Raw genomic sequence first — 18841 nt, forward strand, 5'->3', positions numbered from 1 at the left:
TTATAATCCTTTTTATCCTATATTAGTATCGGGGGCTCCCGCCCCCAAACCCCCGCTTTGTCGATAGTGGTAAACAACTGCGTACCGGTAAAGTTCAATCTAGCCCCCCTTTTTTCATCGCAATTTCGCAAACAAGGGAAAGAACTTTGCTCTTCAAAAGGTACTTCTTAAGGATAAATGTATAAATATTTAGTCTATCGAAAGTTTGTTAGAGAAAGCAATTTAAATCTACTTTATGAATTTCTTCAAATGTTCTCTATAAGGTCCGCGCAATCAACAGACTTCTGTTTAGAGATTATTCAAACATAGCAACTAACAATCTCTTGCACGACGGTGTTGGGCTCAGAACGGACTATCGTTATGAAAGCGTCTTTTTATGTCATGATCATTCCAAGCGTTCATCATTGAGGTTACAGAATACTAAACAATCTCTTGCACGACGGTTACATTGCATTCACTGCATAAAGAAAACCATCGCATACCATGATATCTTATATCAGTCTTAATTCATTATTATACAATTGATATGGTTTTTTTATGTTAAGAAACCAACATACATACACACGTCGAAGCAATTCCTAACGTTTCTAAAAAAATATGTTCAATTGTTTACATTTGTGAAGTGCGTGGAATGATTCCATCTGCGTAAATGGGATATAAATTAGTTCCAAAGAGTTGCATTAAAACTCGCAAGTTTTGCACGATTTATCGTACATTTAAAAGTCATATCTCTTAATTTAATGCATGCGATCTCAAATATCCAATCAAATATACATTGAATGCGTTTGTTCGGTTTTACCTATTTTATAGACAAAATGGCAAGCTGAGCATTTCGCAGAGGTGTATGTGAGAGCAAGGAACGACAACTCTGCAGGGAGATTGAGCAACTAAGTTTTACGCTACGTTCGGTTTATAGAAACGCACTTACGCATGAAAAGCGTACGTAACTTTATACGTACGTACATTTTCGTCCGTAAAGTTTGTACTTGAAACGGCCCCCTGGTCACCACTTGAAAGTCATAATAATCACGACACGGGATGATGGTGTCTCTTTGACTGCGGTTTTGAGGCCAGTATTTTCTCAAATAATTTGTTTCTGAGTAAATCTGAGCAACTTTGAGTTGTCTTCGTTATAACGTTCAACTTTGATGAATTACACAATCACACAACAATTTTCCTAATTATTAAAGTGATATTATGGGCATTTGTCACTGTTGAATTGAGCTGAAAAGAATAAACAGGTCAAAATAGTTAGTTAAAATGTGGTTAATGACTAATTATCTGCAACTAATCTTGCTACCAGTTGTTTATAAAAATATATATTATATTGTGATATTTTACATGACCCACCCCGTCCTCTAAGCCGAAATGATCAGTAAAACAAAATAGTGTCTTTGTGTCGTATGAACGAATCTGCACTAAAACTCAATTGAGATTCACATCGTAAATCGAATCATTTCTGTCGTCAGTTGTCAAAACGAAAGTACGGTTGCTATTCAAATGCATTATTTTTTATCTTTCCGGGATATTGTTTTAGTATGTTGATACTGCATTAACAAAATATAAGCGTATATGAAGTGAAAACACCAAAAATAAACAACGGTTGCGATAGACACCTATAAACTGTTAGATGCCCATAATATCACTTTAACACAAAATATGCAATTTAAATACTTAAAGTGGCACGGCCTATGTTGGTGGGGCCTCAGGGTGGGTAATGTGGGCATGGACGGTTGAGATAGACCGTGTTGTCATAAGAGATGTTCAGTATTTATTTGAAGTAAATTGGTGAATAAATAAACAAGTTATGTTAAGGTAGCGCACCCCTAATGGGCTCATATCCAAATATAATCTAATTAATTATTTTCTTAATCAGCATCATTTTACTGAACTACATGCAAATTTGTAGGTAGGCTTTCCATGCTTTTTAAAAAAATATACCGATTTTTTTTCTAAACCACCCCCACGCTCGGCTTTTGTCCAGTTTATTTTCACCCCTGGGGTATATAATAGTTCCATAATTCATTCAAATTTCCAAATATGGGCATGCAGTTGGTGTGTACAGATGCAGTAAAGGTGTTTAAAGTTTAAACAAGATGAAATAAGTATTCTTTTATAGACATTAATTTTTTACAAATTTTTATCTATAGAAGAGCGCCATAAAATGTAAGCGATTTCAGCCCAGTAAAAATTGGATTCGTTAAAAACAAAGTGTCATAAAATTCAAAATGGTATCATTTAATTAATATTTTGAACTTAGTTTTGATAGATACACTATATACAGCAAAAATACCAAGAAATAGTGAGATTTACCGTTTACTTTTTGAAATAAAAATAAAAATGCAACATTCGATTCGAACCTGTGCGGGAAGATTCCAATCACTACTAATCTATCGCCTTAACCACTCGACTACGACAACTTCACATTAGCTTAAGCTTAAATCAGATATAAATAAATAAACAGTTAAAAAGGCTCTGCGATCTTTGAAGAAATCGCGAAATCGTATTTTTCAGATGATATTTGGTATATATATTTTATATAAAGTCAATTTTAATTGTGAAAATACTGTATTATAAAGGAATTACTTTAACATATATAAAAATTCAAAGTTTGAAGAAAAAAAAAATCATCTCTCAGAAATAACCGATCATTGAAGATCGTCAATGATCGTAAAATAAATCGCGGGAAATCATTAGGGGTGCGCTACCTTAAGGTAGCGCACACGTACTGATTGCCCGCGATTCTTCGAAGATTGAAGAGCCTTTTTACTTGTTTACTTATGGATATCTAATTTAAGCAGGTACTAATGTGAAGTGGTCGTGGCCGAGTGGTTAAGTCAAAAGAGTTGAATTCTTAAGGGATCTTCCCGCGCAGGTTCGAATCCTGCCGACAACGCATACTATTTGCGACACGTTTTATTTCTTTTCTGACGTAATTTGATTTTATATAGCATATAAGCTATGCTTATTGTTCAGTGTGTTGCAATTTTATGCACAATCTTCAATTTTTTTAATTAAAACAACTTTATGGCTAAATTGGGTGATTTACTGCTGAAAATACGAATCATGCATGTTGCATTTTTATTTATATTTCAAAAAGTAAACGGTAAATCTGTCTATTTCTTGTTGTTGTTTTTTTGCTGTAAATAGTGTATTTTTTAAAATTCAGTTTAAAATATTACTTAAATGATACTATTTTGAATTTTATGACACTTTGTTTTTAACCAACCCAATTTCTACTTAGCTGAAACCACTTACATTTCATGTCGCTCTTCCATAGATAACAAGTTATAAAAAATTAATGTATGTAAAAGATTACTTATTTCATCTTGTTTAAACTTTAAACACCTTTACTACATCTGAACACACCAACTGCAAGCCCATATTTGTAAATCTGGATGAATTATGGAAATTCCTAAAAATGTGCACGTAGTTCAGTGAAATGATGCCAATTAAGAAAATAATACATAAGATTATATTTGGAAAGGTGCCCAATACGGGTGCGCTACCTTAAATTAGATGGTTCGTAGTATGTGTATTAGACTATGCGGTAAACCTGCACATAATGTATAGATACATTAATACTGTCTTAAAATGTGGAAGGTTACCTGCTTTTGAACTATTTGTAAATATAAACAGACATCCATGAATAAATAGTCATAGACGTATTTCAATTATTCAATACATATGGGCGTTGATTGGTTTAATGAATGTGGATTCCGAAACATACACTACTGGATATGAAACTGAGTGATAGAAGTTAAATCAATCCAGCCGTTTTATGCGAATATTCGAATATTCGATTGAATCGATTTTAATGTCTATGAGGATGTTTATTGTGCTACATATTTCTTTTTTTTTAATTGTCATGCTGTATACATCCTATCACACAAAGTAGGTTGTGGTAATATTAGTTGCTATGGCAATATTAGTAGTGGTGGCTGTTGTTATTGGAGTTGTGGTATCTGTAGTACTGGTTGAGGTAAGTGTAGAGGGTCGTTGTATTTATGGTAGAGGTGGTTTTGGGATGGTTGTAATTGTATTGGTGGTTGAAGTTATGGTCATGGTGGCTGCATAAATTGTAGCGGTTCTTGTGGCTATAGTCGAGATGGTTATGTTTATGCTAGTATTTATAACGGAAGTGATCATTTTAATGGTGGTGGTGGTGGTTGCAACATGGTAGCTTTGGTTGCAATAATTGTAGAGGTGGTTGTATTTATATGATGTTGGTAATATAAGATGTGGTTGTGGTCTTACTAGTAGTTGTCAAGGCATTGGTTGGTGTGGTAGTCGTGGGAATGGTTGAGGCGGTCCTAGTAGGAAGTATCTCCTTAATAAAAATCCGTTATGGCTGAAATGTTCGTCCCCGATTACCTTGTGCGAAATGCGAACTGTAAAATCTAATCTTGGACGAAATTTATCATGTTTTTCAAGAGCGCCCCTCGGTAAAATAACATACACAAACAAAATGCCCAAGTGTATTCCTTGCTATCATGTACTTATCCTTAAAACTAGGGATAAACTATTTTGCATTTGATTTTGAATACTCATATTTAGGTCATTGAGTCGACCATATTGAATATCAATATTTCACATGAACCTCTTTGTTGATGTTTGTACTGGTTCCAAGCAAAGTTTTCAAATGTAGATGTAGAAAATTTGCAGATGACGATTGTCAATCATTTTAGGTAATTTAAAATGTTGCTTTTATTAAAGCTAAGAACGCCGAAAAATGTTCGATGTCGACCACTAGTGTAATGTATATCACGTGATATGACTATGGCACATGGACATTCTTGTCGACAGGAGTTGTATTCGATCAACTATTCAGTATAAATGTTGGTGTACGTTAGCGATATTACAACAATAGCTGAGTTCTGGCGTTTGGTGTCCTGATGTGCAAAGTTATATACTTGTATATATACAAAAAAGTGAAGTCAAAACGTCGCAAATATTTGCGATTCAGCTATGCCAGGAAATAATCCCGGCGTATTTATACACGTGGTGATCACCTACTTGCGACTGTTATGGGACGAGAACCAGGGCCGAATTAAGAACTAGGCTAACAAGGCTGCAGCTTTGGGTACCCGATTTTTAAGGGGCCCCAAACGGCAGGTCAGTTTCCCAATGTATGATCTTTCTTTATAACGACATTTAACGACTCTATCGGGATTGCAGTATAACTTTTTTGTGTTATTTTATCAGTTTTCCGATGTACATACATGTATATTCAATTGTAACCGTATAGTGCGACTTGATTTACTAGGCTATCAATGTTCTTTCTGCGCTTTATATCCATTCAGAACCATTAGTTTCTCTGTTTATTATACGACTTGCTCGTATGGTCATGCCAATATCTGGACCGTTAAGTTCGCTTTGATTTACTATGCTATCTGGAAGCGGACCAAGACAGAACCATCACCCACATGAGTGAACTGCTTAAGTTAGATTGAGGTCAACTACAGACAACTTTTCCAAACGTTGTCATCGCTGTACGAATATACTTAACGATTCAAGTTAATAATTGTCAAAGTAAAAAAGGTCATTTTCAATATTATCACCCTTTAAAAAAATCTGAGTCAGGAAAGGTTGACAACGTTGGGGCTACTGTCTATTGAATGTCAAGTCCTCCGAGAACTAGACTAAACACAGCTGATCGATGACCCCAGGATACTAGACCGCCACTGCACCAATGAGCATATTGCTTTTGTCCTTAATAATAAAAGTGTGTAATATGTTCGCCTTGTTGTGCCTCAACCCGAAAGTAAAAGTCATTGTTACATTTCATTTTGGAAATCGCATTGTTCGTCATAGTACCTATCATGCTTTGCTTTAAATTACGCCAGTCAGTAGTACCAAGTTTTTTTACATTGTGTAAACAGAATTACTACATAATTTATACGCTAGTAGTAATAATTTAGTAAAGTACTTTGAAGACTGGATTTCAGTATTTTCAAAATATTGTCATTACACCTATCTGACTATCAACATATGATTAAGAGAATAAATACGACATATATATATATATATATATATATATATATATATATATATATATATATATATATATATATATATATATATATATATATATATATATATATATATATATATATATATATATATATGCCATTTTTAAATTAATTTTTTGGAATTCTCAATGAAAGAACACAAAATGGACACTTTAATCCTTATATTATAGAAACATAAACAACTTCATTAAGGTGTGTAAATAATTGGCAATGGACAACTATAAAATGACAAAAACTTAATTATGTTTCTTTTCCTTTAAATCTGTGTTTATTCGTTAGAGATAATTAGAGATTACACGATTTTGAATGTATTTAAACCCTTATTAAATAATGGATGAACGATATTTTAGTAATACAAAAAGATGAACTAGTACCTAACTGAATGCTATTGTGATACTCTTGCGATCCATGTCTATATATGTTGAATATTTGAAACACATGGTCACGAACGCATAACACAAATCAACTCTTTGAAATCGTTAACAATAATAATGATTGTTGAGTCGTAACTAGCGTTTTGTTTTAGGTTTGTACGTATTTCAAATCAAAATTGACAAAAATACTTTGTCAGTGAAATAAAGATAATTGTTCCGTTAAATAAGATCATTCTCAATTGATTAAATGCCCATTTTCAGTAAAATAAAAGCCGTTAACGTTTTACAAAGCAATGAATAGAGAGCTATACAACGGAAAGCCACTTTAGATGACGTCATCAATGCTTACAGTGACGTAATCGCGAGTTAAAATGACGTCCTCACGGTATCTTCGTATGCATGCACATGTGTTGTGGTTCTACCCAATGATAGGGCTCTGAAAAACATAATTATTTTTTACATTTAAATCATTTTCGTCGTAAGAGGATATTGCTTTAAATATATATGAGTTATAACATATGTTATATTTCGTTGTAAATGTCTACACGACGAAATTACTCTTTTTCTTAATTTCTCTCCTACAGCCCATTAAAGAAACGTCTAAATGATGTTAAAAAGTGTACATAAATACATAAACTTATTAAGCATCTTTCTGCGATATATATATACTGTTTGGGTTAGTATCTCGGTATAATTGTGACCGATAGATTTATACTCTATTATCGTATCTTTTATCATATAAATGATCAACGCAATAAAAGAAAGGCGTCGTAATAGAAATGGCATCTAACACTGACACTCATAATCTGTCAATCGCAACTAAATAATAGATATTTGGAATATTGGATCATCCATATCGACAAGGAAACACATGCTTGTAAAGTACCTTGTTAAATAGTATGAATACAATAGATATAACACTAATATATTTATGAGAATATATTTATGTTGAACACGGATTTTTTTTAAATAAATAAATTAGCTCTATTAAAATATTATAAAATAATTTACCTATCGGCATAGTGCTCCAAACGTTGATTACAACTTTACCGCCGTGGTCCAACTGCGAGTGTGTTCCGTTCCCGAACGCTTCTGGCACGCAGATCAGGCCGCCATTGCCGCTAACCAGGGGGCGCCACATACGCGCGAGGGACTCCTTGTAAGCGAACACGAGACCGCCATAAGTGCAGACGGGGTCTGTCTTGGTGGCGAACGGTGAGGCAGCTCCGGCTCCGATAAACCGGAAGCCGGCGTTCGGTCCATTCATGCTTTCCACCTTTATTTTAAAAAATCAAGTCAAGAAATTCTCTCAAAAGCACAATCATTGTCTTTCACACTGCAGATTTTGGTGAGGAGGGCAAAAGATCGCAGACAATCAATAGTCAAAATACAACAACATTGGGTTATGTAGAAAATAAAACTTTTGAACAATGAATCATAAACAAATGGATAGCTTTTCTAACAACTTAACGCTGTTATTAGACAATAACGCTCGATTGGCTATTGTTGACTAGGGAACTACTTACAGAAACCCCGGGTACTCTTTAGTACACTTACATGTACCCCGGGTACGGTAAATATACCGAAACGTACCCAGGAATTTTAACGCTAAATCGGTCGTTGTCGGCTATTTTTTTTATTAATTATATTCACATTTATGAAAATTTTCTGTTAAATGGCCTCTATATTATCGGAACTCATCCTCAAAAAGCATGGTGATGTAGTTTTTTTTAAAGAGAAGCTTGTTTACGATTAACTATATCGTTTTGCGGTAATCTCTTACAACGTCGGAATTTGGGCGGGAATACAACACGGGAACAGTCTAATATCGACCGGGTACGTATAAGTATATTTACCGTATCTGGACCACATGTAAGTATACTTACCAGTAGTCGGGGTACATGTAAGGAGAACCCGAGCCGAAAATGACCAATCGAGCGAATAACCCATGGCAGAGCTGGGCCGGACGTATTAATCGGGCCGATCTAAATTCACGAAGGCCTAGTGACGTCAATTTATTGCTATTTATAGTACCAATCACTGGTGGTTAGCGCGTGGCTATGATATCAATGAGTAAAAACATCATTTTGAATAAAAAATAATCAAATGATTGACGAAAAAAGAAAAGTTCTAAAATATCGTATTTTTTACAACTATAAGTTTATTTTGATTAAAATATCACGACTGGTATATAACATTACTTGAAAAAAAAGTGCATATGGTCAGTATATTCGGTATTAAATTTCGCGATGTGAAATATAAAGTACATCGCGAAAATAGGCGACATATCGATATACACACTTTAAATAACGCAAATAGATTGATCAATGAATATAATACTGACCACCGGTACTCCACATAGGCATCTAACATACAACAGCTTAGCGCATCCAAACAACAATGTTAAATAAAACGCAAGGAACAGGTTTTCGTTGAACGGTTGCCTTAGGGGTAAGCCGTTCACCGACTCGCCAACTCCCTGCTTGAATCATAAAACGACCACAACCGTACAGCACCATCAAACAAAGATACCAAAATCGCACAAAATGAATATAAAACTGACTATGCCACGTATGCACTTTACATACAACATATCTGAATAAAGGTAACCAAATATTCGGCATTCCAACTACTGTATATACAAATGTAAGGCATACCGGTAAATACAATAGTTCATGGCGCCTTTATCTTTTGACTTCTTTACTGCCCTCTGACGAGCCACAGATGAACCTCTTTACCAGAGCACATAAAGATCTTATTAGACATGTTGCACTAGTATACTTGGATCAAAATTATATCTGCGGCGAGTACCCGGGTAGCCGGGGTAGATTTGACCCACTTTGGCTCTATATCAATGCTTTTCCCCTGAAAGGTCATAGGGGCAGGTCCACCCTCGAAGAGGCTGATGGACCCGTGTATAAACGTAAAAATACACCCATTACCCTCTCATATTGTTATACCGAATATTAGCCAATGTGTAACTTTTCAAACGCCGTAAGTACAAATAACTCAAATGTACCTACCCATGACCGAACAAATGACGAATGTGTTGCAGTGGTCAAGGGTAACTCAAGGCTCTCATTTTCAACCGACGGTCCGAGATATCCGGCGATGGAAAAGGCATTGCTAAGTGAACTAGCCGACCACGCGAATATTTCCAAATCGCCACGCCCTCCATGCAGACTTTTATTTCCAAAATATCCGTCGTTACCAGCTGCTATAGAGCCTATGGAGTGAACAACATCACTATTGAAAAGAATGTTGGAAAGCTACAATGATCTGCACGTTAAAAGTTTAAGAATTGGTAAAAACGACACCATGTCATTATTAAAAGGCATATTGAAATGTTACGATAACGTGTTGCACGGTCTCAATTGATAGGCACAATTAAATGTGACAATTCATAAGCGCGGTGTAATCTTACAATAGGTAGACATTATGCAATTTGTATAATGGGTAGGTGAGTTTTACTGTCACAATTTATTGGCACGTTGAATTGTCACAAGGTACACCGGCTCTTATACTTACAGCCGTGGCTGTTCGTCCACACCCGTACTGCTTTGTCACTGAAGCCACTTATTATATAACCAGAGCAATAGGTGGCATCTTCATTATCTCTAGTTAAGTAACTAGCGCCTGTAAATGAAATTCCGTAAAATCATAAATGAACCTTACTCTGTGAAAAGGGGATATAATGCATGTACGTAAAGTGTCGTCACAGATTAGCCTGTGCAGGCCTCACAGTCTAATCAGTACTGATGGTATTCGCAAGAACCCCACCTGTTCGGAACGGTGACCAACAATAAATAAAATATGTTTCCATGGTCAGGGCGAATGAAACCCGGGCCTCAAATGAAATAGTTCTCTAGGCGGACTTTTCTAGAAAGATAACTTGCGAGTACGATGTCCTAAGTCGTTTATTAGATTTTAAACACACACAAAAATAAGTTTTAGAGCTATGGTTTTTTTTAACAAACTAAGAGTCTGTTTTCTTACCCGATTGAAGTTTGAAACAAGTTATATTTGTAACCCATTTATGCCTAGCGTCTAGAAAAAGGGGCCTGGGCAAACAGCGTAGACCCAGATGAGACGCCGCATGATGCGGCGTCTCATCAGGGTCTGCGCTGTTTGCTTAAAGGTATTTCTGTAAGAAAATATTCTAAATATAAAAATAAATACACTAGACATCCCTAATTTTGAAAATAAATTGATCCAATTTAGAAGGATGGGAGAGTCCACTAGGCATAAATGGGTTAAATTTTATGCCATACCCACAGTATCGGACACATATCCGGCCAAAGTTCCACCTGTAATCCTCGTTCTAACTACAACGAGGACAGGATGTTCATTCAATGGATGTGGTTCCTCTATTAATAAATCTGGCCCTGAAAATTAAGTGGTAAAACTAAGAACACATATTTGTGTAACTTTATAGGTGAACGACGTTATCATCATAAAGTGATGATCACGATGCTTCTCCAAAGTAGCCGCTGCTGTTGCTGCTGCTGTTGATGATGATAATAATAAATTATGATAATAAAGTCAGTGGTGGTTATGATGTCAATGAAAGTGGTGGTGGTGATGCCAATGATGGTTGTTTTGGTGGTAATGTTGGTTTTGTTGATTATTGTGTGATGTCGATGGTAGTGGTACAATAATTGTGATGAGTTTTGTGATGATTATGATGACGTTGATGTAGCTGTTCCGGCTGATGTTGATGATTAATAATATATATTCTTTTATCAAATAACATTTATGACTATTTACACGTACCATCATTTGAAACAATCATGATACAAATAGTTCGTATCTGTAGTTACATATGCAAACAAATCGTCGTGTACATCTTTCTTTAAATTTATGAACATACTGTTGAAGCCCACTGGAATTCCAGTGACCTTCCACGCCGGAAGTGGTAGCGTGGACACGCGCCAGGCACGCACGCGCACAAGGGCGATGTCCACGGAATCTGCGTTGGGCCCAGCGTAGAACGAGGTATTGTCTGGAATACATCATTAGGGTCTCGTCTGTTATGAAAGTAATACAATTTCTACTAGTATTTGACAGTTTTGTTTATAATGTTAACATTGAATATTATATTTTGATGGTTAATCGCGGATTTTTTTTTCACCTGGCATAGACACACGTTTTGACTTATTTGGTTAAGTTCTTTTATAATCCAAATGACATTTTACTTGTCAAAAATACTTCTTATTTAAAATCTTTAGTTCTTGTATGGACATTATCTATAAACGTTATCGACATATCCACATCACCCGACATGTGTTTTAACTTGAAACTTAACCTGCGTTGAGCAAATACAAACTCAGGAAATCAAATATGGTGGTTAACCCAAATTGACCGTTCTCTTGACATCAGTAATGCTTACTTTAAGGCTCTGATACAACCATTGAACTCTCGGCACACTCACACACCTGACCTTACTTTGACAGAAAAGAACAGAACAGAACAGACATTTTATTACGATTTATACATCGTCTAAATACATACAGTATTAAAGTAAATACGTAACGTTTTCAATATATTTAAGTTCAATACAGATGAAAAAAAATACAAAAAATAAATACAAATGACGAAAATGCTTGTAGTAAATTTTTTACAAATATTATGTCAGAAAGATGTGTATGTGATACCGGTTATATGGTATTATTGATCAATGAATTGAGAATTACGAATGCTTCTTTTATATATTAACACAACTTGACAAGTTCGTTTTTATCGGATGAAATCAGTAATTGGTGATACTTAAACACAGATGGATTAACATATACATACCTTTTAAGGTATTTTTGTCGTAAAACACTATAACGTGGACGAATACAAACGAAGTGAAACTCATCATTAATATCCCTACTATTGCAACATACACAGTTTCTTCCCAGTTTGAATTCTCAATTGGTGTACAGAAATTTTTAACTTAACACAGTGAATACGCAAACTTCTTGGTAACAAATCCAAATAAGATTCGTATGCTATTGTAGGTCTAAAAACTCTGTACATGTCTAATACATGACTGTTACTTAATGTACCAAACCATTCCTGTTTAAATGTATCTATAAGCCTATTTTTAAACTGGCATTAAAAAGAAGTAACACACACAGAGCTAGGGTTATTAAAAACATATCCATAGCCATAATCGGTTAACAACTGTTTAATATAGGACACCTAATTGATGTGTCCTTTATGACACTCTTCTACATTCATATTATACACTGTATGGATAATAATAATATTACTCAATCTTATTTAAAATATTTAACATACTTATAAAACGATTAATGTAAAGTAGGTATCTACCCAACTCTCCATAAACACATGCGTTACAACTGTTGAGTCTTACTTGTAGCATTCGTTTACAGAACTTTATATGGATACGTTCTATTTCTTTAGACTTTGTAAAACCCCATATTTCGGAGGCATAGTTAAGAATCGAACCAACAAATTCATGAAATAACTGACAAAGTATTTAAGGTTTTAGATCATACATTTTACACTTGTTTATCAAAGTATTCATAGCCTTAAGGGCTTTACCTATACTAATTGTTCTTGGTTTAATGTGAAACTAGCTGTATAATGAATGTATAACAGTACCTTAATAATTAAACTTATTTACTGTTTCGATGTTATGGCCATCGTATGCCCATGTCTCATTTCGGCGTAAAGGGCCCCTCTTTACGGAAAACCATAATTTTAGTTTTTGAAGTGTTTGCCTTAAGGCCTCTAGTATAATAATACACAAGCAGGTTATCCAAATGGGTTTGGACTTCTTCGGGATTTTTACCTAATATGGCCATATCATCGGCGAAAAGGTGTAATATAAGTAAAACATCGTCAACAGTTTTTTTCTTTTGAGACATTTAGATAAGAAAATACTATATGAGATAATTAATCTAAATGTTAGCAAACTAATGTAGCCAAAACCAGACTCTATATTATGTTGTAAAAACATCTTTAAGTCCTCTACGAAAAGTGGAAATATAAGTAAAACATCGTCCATAGTTTAACCAGACTCTATATTATGTTGTAAAAACATCTCTAAGTCCTCTACTTACAGAGATAAGAGCAAACGGGACATGACCTCCCCTTGGCGTAGCCAAACCGAGAAACGGAAAAAGTCAGAATACGTAAAACATGACCTAACACACGATTTAACATTGTAATACATATCTTTAACACTTTGCAATATTTTACCTCCAATGCCAGTTTTATACAATTTTAACCACAAATGCATTCGTATATATACTACCAAAACATATCATGATCAGTAAATATATACCATATAGCCTTTATTTGCATTAATATATGTATGTACATTATACATTAATAAGTAAATAGCATCGATTGTTGAATAACCCTTACGAAATCCGAATTGTGCATCCGAAATACTATTGTTATTTTCACAAAATATTCGATGCGCTTATTAATTAGTGTTGTTAATAGTTTTGAAAAACAGCTAACAAGTTTAATTCCTCTGTAATTATTTACATCGTTAACAGAGCCTTTTTTGTATAATGGGATTATAATTCCATGTGTGCATTTTTCAGGAAAAAACACAGATTGTAGTATACAATTACAAATATCACATTTATGGCTACACAATATATCGCTACATTCTAATAAATATTCGTTTAATATCAAATTATCACCAGTTGACTTAATTCTCTTTAGTTTTTGTAATTGCGAATATAACTTCATAAACACTAATAGGCTGGCATAATTCAGGAAACACACAATTATTATCATTAAAATTATAACTAGAACAAAATTGCTCTGCCTCGATATTATTGCAATTAAAAGTACTAAATAATCATTTAGTTTCTTATAATGACAAAGTATTGATCTACTAGCATCTGATTTATTCAAATTAAAACACTTTAAGCTTAGCATCAATATAAAAACGACGGACAGACTCACAATCACTATCGAACCAGTCAGCATTTCTAAAACTACCGTATTCTTCGAACATGTACTTCGGTTTATATTTATTTATATATATTTGTTTTTGACATCAGTAAATATCTCGTGTTTAGATGAAAAGTTATTGCAACAAAGAGACAGGTGTAACTGGGCATGATCGCTCTATTAATTAAATTATCCAATTGTAAAATCAACAATACGTGAGAAATTTCGTTCACTAGCTAACACGTAATAAATCATGGATGTCCCGTTATGGCAATAAAACTTATATTAACTACTGTCATCTATTCTACCATTAACAATACGTGTATATGTTGACTTACAAAAATCAAGCAATTTACAACCATGGCTATTATGTACAGTATCAACCGAGGCCTTAACAGTGACTTGCTCAGGGCAATAATCTATATCATCATAAAAAGTATTCGTACAGTCGCATACAATGTGATCACGTTTGTTGCCTACTCTACTGTTTAGATCCCCATTTAAAATTACTTTACCCGATTCAGAAAAGCATGATATATCATTTCTCTATCTCTATCTCTCGGATAATGTGCTGGGTCCCTCTGGGGCATTGTCGCACAATTGTTAACTATGTACACATGTGAAGGGAAGAATAATGGTTTAAATCAGGATAAAAACATTTTGCTCCAGAGTTATTTGTATAGCTCTCCCATCCTAGTCTTAAAGGCATCAATGGACGGGGAAGTGACAACCTGTTCTTGGAGACCATTCCAGAGGCGTATTCCAGTTTGGAAAAAGGAAAACTGGTAGGCATTGACGGTGGTAAATGGCACTATGAAGTGGTTTGCATTGCCTCTGGTGTGCAATCCTGTTGGTATAAGTACACTTCTGGCATTGATGTCCACCATGTTGTTAACGATCCTGTACATCATGACATCTTTGGCCTTTGACGTCTGGATTCAAGCGTTGTCCAACCGAGCTTGTTCATCAAATGCAGTTACACTGCTTGTGTATCGGTAGTCACCTACGCAGAATCGGGCATTTCTTCGTTGGACCTTCTCCAATTTGTTGATGTTGGATCGGGTTTTCGGATCCGAAATGGATGCCGCATACTCAAGCTGGGGTCTAACAAGAGATGTGTATGCCTTTGCACTGATGTTAGTAGGACAGGTTGCCCGATTTCTACGAAGGAAGAATGATGTTGAGTTAGCCTTTTTAGCGATGATGTCTTCATGGCTTTTCCACGTAAGCTTACTGTTTATGGCCACACCAAGGTATTTTGCTTTATCGGTGTGTTTAAGTGTTTGGCCAAGGATGTTGTATTAGCCAGGTGTGATATTTCGCTTGTTGGTTATGCGGATCATTTCGTACTTGTCCGGATTTAAGTTCATTAACCACTCCTGCTCTCAAAATTGGAAGTGGTCGGGGTCATCTTAAAGTGTCTTGGTGGTATCTGCCGATCTGGTGGTCCTGTATAGTAGACAGTCATCAGCGGAAGGCGTGCAGTTGATGAAACTCTACCTGGGAGGTCATTTATGAAGACCAGGAACAGGAGAGGCCCCAGTACGGTACCCTGAGGGACACCAGATGCAACAGGGGCTGGTGATGATACATTTCCGTAAAGTACAACTTGCTGCTGTCTGTCCGAGAGGAAGCTGTTTATCCACCCCAGAGTCTTGCCGCGTACACAATAGTGGTGTAATTTTGTTGAAAGACGTCGGTGGGGCACCTTGTAAAACGCCTTAGAAAAATCAAGAAGTATCACGTCGATCTGTTGTTTGTTACTCAACCCTGCTGCGAGATCCTGCACTGTGTTGATGAGTTGTGACTCGCATGATCTCCTTTTCCGGAATCAGTTTTGACATGGATCATCAGTGGAGGTGCCTCCACTGGGATATTTTGTCCGAGGTCTGGAAGGTTCTCGAAGTCTTCCTTTGTGAACACCAGGAGAACTCGTCGTTCAGGATTTCCGCTTTGGCACTATCATCAGAATAGGTGGACCCATCTTTCTTCAAGGGAGCTACGCCTGAACTGGAATTTTTTCATGCTTTTGACGTATGAGGAAAGCATCTTGTTGTTGCCTCCAGGTTCACTTATCATGTCTCTAACAAAATCATTTATGGCATTTGTACAAGCTTTCTGGTTTTCTTTCTAAATCTGTCTGTAAACATTCCATTCTGTGTGATCTTTAGATTTTCTGGCTCTTCGATACGCCCGCTTCTTTCTTCGAGCTAGTTTTCTAATATTCCTGTTGCACCATGTTTGGCTAAATCTTCAAGATGTAAGCTTAGATGGTACATGCGATTCAATGACTATGCTATATTTTTGTTTGAAATCGGCCCATAGTATGTCGATTGGTGTAGCGGTGCTGTGGTTTCCAACAAAGGTTTTGCTGAAGCTGTCAATGTCTTCTTTCGTGGCAGGTGTATTCGCCTTCTTCTATAAAAAGATGTGTCGCTGAACTGGGTTTTGACGTTTCGGGATCACATTTGTGTCTATCAGGACAGAATCATGATTACTTAAGGCCAGGCATGGGTAAGCATCTTTTGACAATAGTTAGGCGATTTGTGCAGAAAATGTCAAGTGCAATTTCATTTCTCGTAGGAAAAGAAACTATTTGTTCATTGGCGGTATCAATTATTGTGTTGATAAATGTCTCATTGATGTGGATGGAGTACTGATAACCAATTATGGTATTTGAGGTCCAGGCTACGTCTGAGAGGTTGGCGTCTCCTCCGATCCAGATAATATTATAACGATTTTGAGAGTGGAGAATCCTTATCTCTTGGCAAAGGTTTGATGTGTAGTCAAAAGTTTTGTCAGTAGGCCTATACAGGCATCCCATAATGATAGGTTTCTTTGTACTAGATGTGTTAAATGAGGCTGCAATAAATTCTGAAGTAGAACTGTTTAGGGTCTCAGTGCCTTCCATGTCGTGTTTGGCAATTATAGCAACTCCTCCATAGGTGTTATTCGTTCTATCTCTGCGGGAAACAAACCTGTAGTTATCTGGCAGAATCTCTCTTTCAAAGATATTTGGAATGTTTTGCTTGCGAGGATTATATCTGGGTCAACCTGTTCAAGGAGTGCCAAAAATGTTTCACGTTTGGCCTTCGTGCTTTGAAAATAAAGATAATTCGTAACTTCTTCTTAGGTGTCGGTTGTTTATGATGATGATGATGATGATGATGATGATGATGATGATGATGATGATGATGATGATGATGATGATGATGATGATGATGTAAAAAGTGGGAAGCCTTCATTGGAACCACTGTACGAAGAACAGGAGGAGGATGTAGGTGTTTAGCAGTTGGACGGTTCATTATCCATAAATAGGCTGGAGTTAAACATTGGCATGCCGCATTGACAGCAACTCCAGGTATCGTCGTTTCCCTCGAGGGCACTGTAAACTCCTGATGACATTCGCAGACAATGCTTGTGGTAGTACAAGCACTACACTGGATAAACTTGACAGTTCGGGACCATGTACAAGCCCTGTCGCATTCACCACAGGGATACATGGGCGACCTAAAAGGTCTACGTCCGGGGTTTGGATGACAATCTGATGCATTTATAATCAACAGTGAAAACAGGTACAGAAAGTGACCAGATATGCACTTTTTTGGTGACAAACATAGGGCATGTTTGTTGATCGTAGAACGAATGACGTGGAAAATACCAGGGTAAAATACAATCTGTGATGGTGTAACTATATCATACCAATTGCATCTGATGGACAGAAAGACGATCAAAATTGACGACAGACAAAGTACATTCATAATTGTGGTCTAAAATTCGAATGTTGGGCCGGTTCGGACAGTAAATATTACGATTTCCGGTGGTGACGTCACCACGCTTTGGTGGGTGGAGAAAAGTAGATAAATCGTCAAGATGGAATCGAGATTTATCGGGAGAGGTCTCGTTGCAGTGAGTATCAAATACTACATCTAATAAACCCAAAAGATGGTGTAGGGGAGGCTAGGAACTCCTGGAACAAAATATTTTCTCAGCGATCAATTGCCAAAACTTCTACCCTTAACGCATGCGCAATGAAAATTCATCATATCATTTGACATTTACCTTATTTTGGACTGAGACTTATTCAAATGTGTCTATGAATCAAGACTGACGTGGAGGCTTCCGTCGGGGCATCGGCGTTTGATGTTTTTAGCATCTTGTTTAATTAATACATAATACAATCGGTTAGCTTTTCATTTGAAACGGTTTCCGCACAATTTATTTGTTTAGTCCTTAGCCTACATGTGTACATAACGTGGTGTTTGGGTCCTTAGCCTACCTGTGTAAATTACGTGCCCCAAAATAGCGACGGTGTTGGATTGCGTGGGAGCCGATACGATCACGTGACTCTTGTTGTAAAAATAGACCACACCTCCCCATTGCTGCGGTATATCGTCATCCCTCGGCTGAGAACCTTCGTTGTAAACAGATCAATAAAAATGAAGGTTTCGATTGTACATCGTTCAAAGAGTGTGTATTACTTGATGTACTCACGAGGAATCATCACTGCCA

At 36.1% G+C, this 18841-nt stretch overlaps 1 protein-coding gene across 1 annotated transcript in view; it reads right to left on the reverse strand.

Annotated features, from left to right (window-relative positions):
- Positions 1–6305: 6305 nt before the first annotated feature.
- LOC127845671 (uncharacterized) overlaps positions 6306–18841 on the reverse strand; it is a 26447-nt gene continuing 13911 nt past the window's right edge. The window contains exons 8-14 of the mRNA XM_052376723.1: positions 18609–18743; positions 11277–11408; positions 10678–10791; positions 9935–10042; positions 9430–9632; positions 7418–7682; positions 6306–6842 (exon numbers count right to left, since the gene is read on the reverse strand). Of these exons, the coding sequence (XP_052232683.1) occupies positions 6787–6842; positions 7418–7682; positions 9430–9632; positions 9935–10042; positions 10678–10791; positions 11277–11408; positions 18609–18743 (1013 nt within the window). The 3' untranslated portion in view covers positions 6306–6786. The remainder of the gene's footprint in view (positions 6843–7417; positions 7683–9429; positions 9633–9934; positions 10043–10677; positions 10792–11276; positions 11409–18608; positions 18744–18841) is intronic.

The sequence above is a fragment of the Dreissena polymorpha genome, chromosome 9, assembly GCF_020536995.1.
Source record: "Dreissena polymorpha isolate Duluth1 chromosome 9, UMN_Dpol_1.0, whole genome shotgun sequence".
Lineage (NCBI taxonomy): Eukaryota > Metazoa > Mollusca > Bivalvia > Myida > Dreissenidae > Dreissena > Dreissena polymorpha.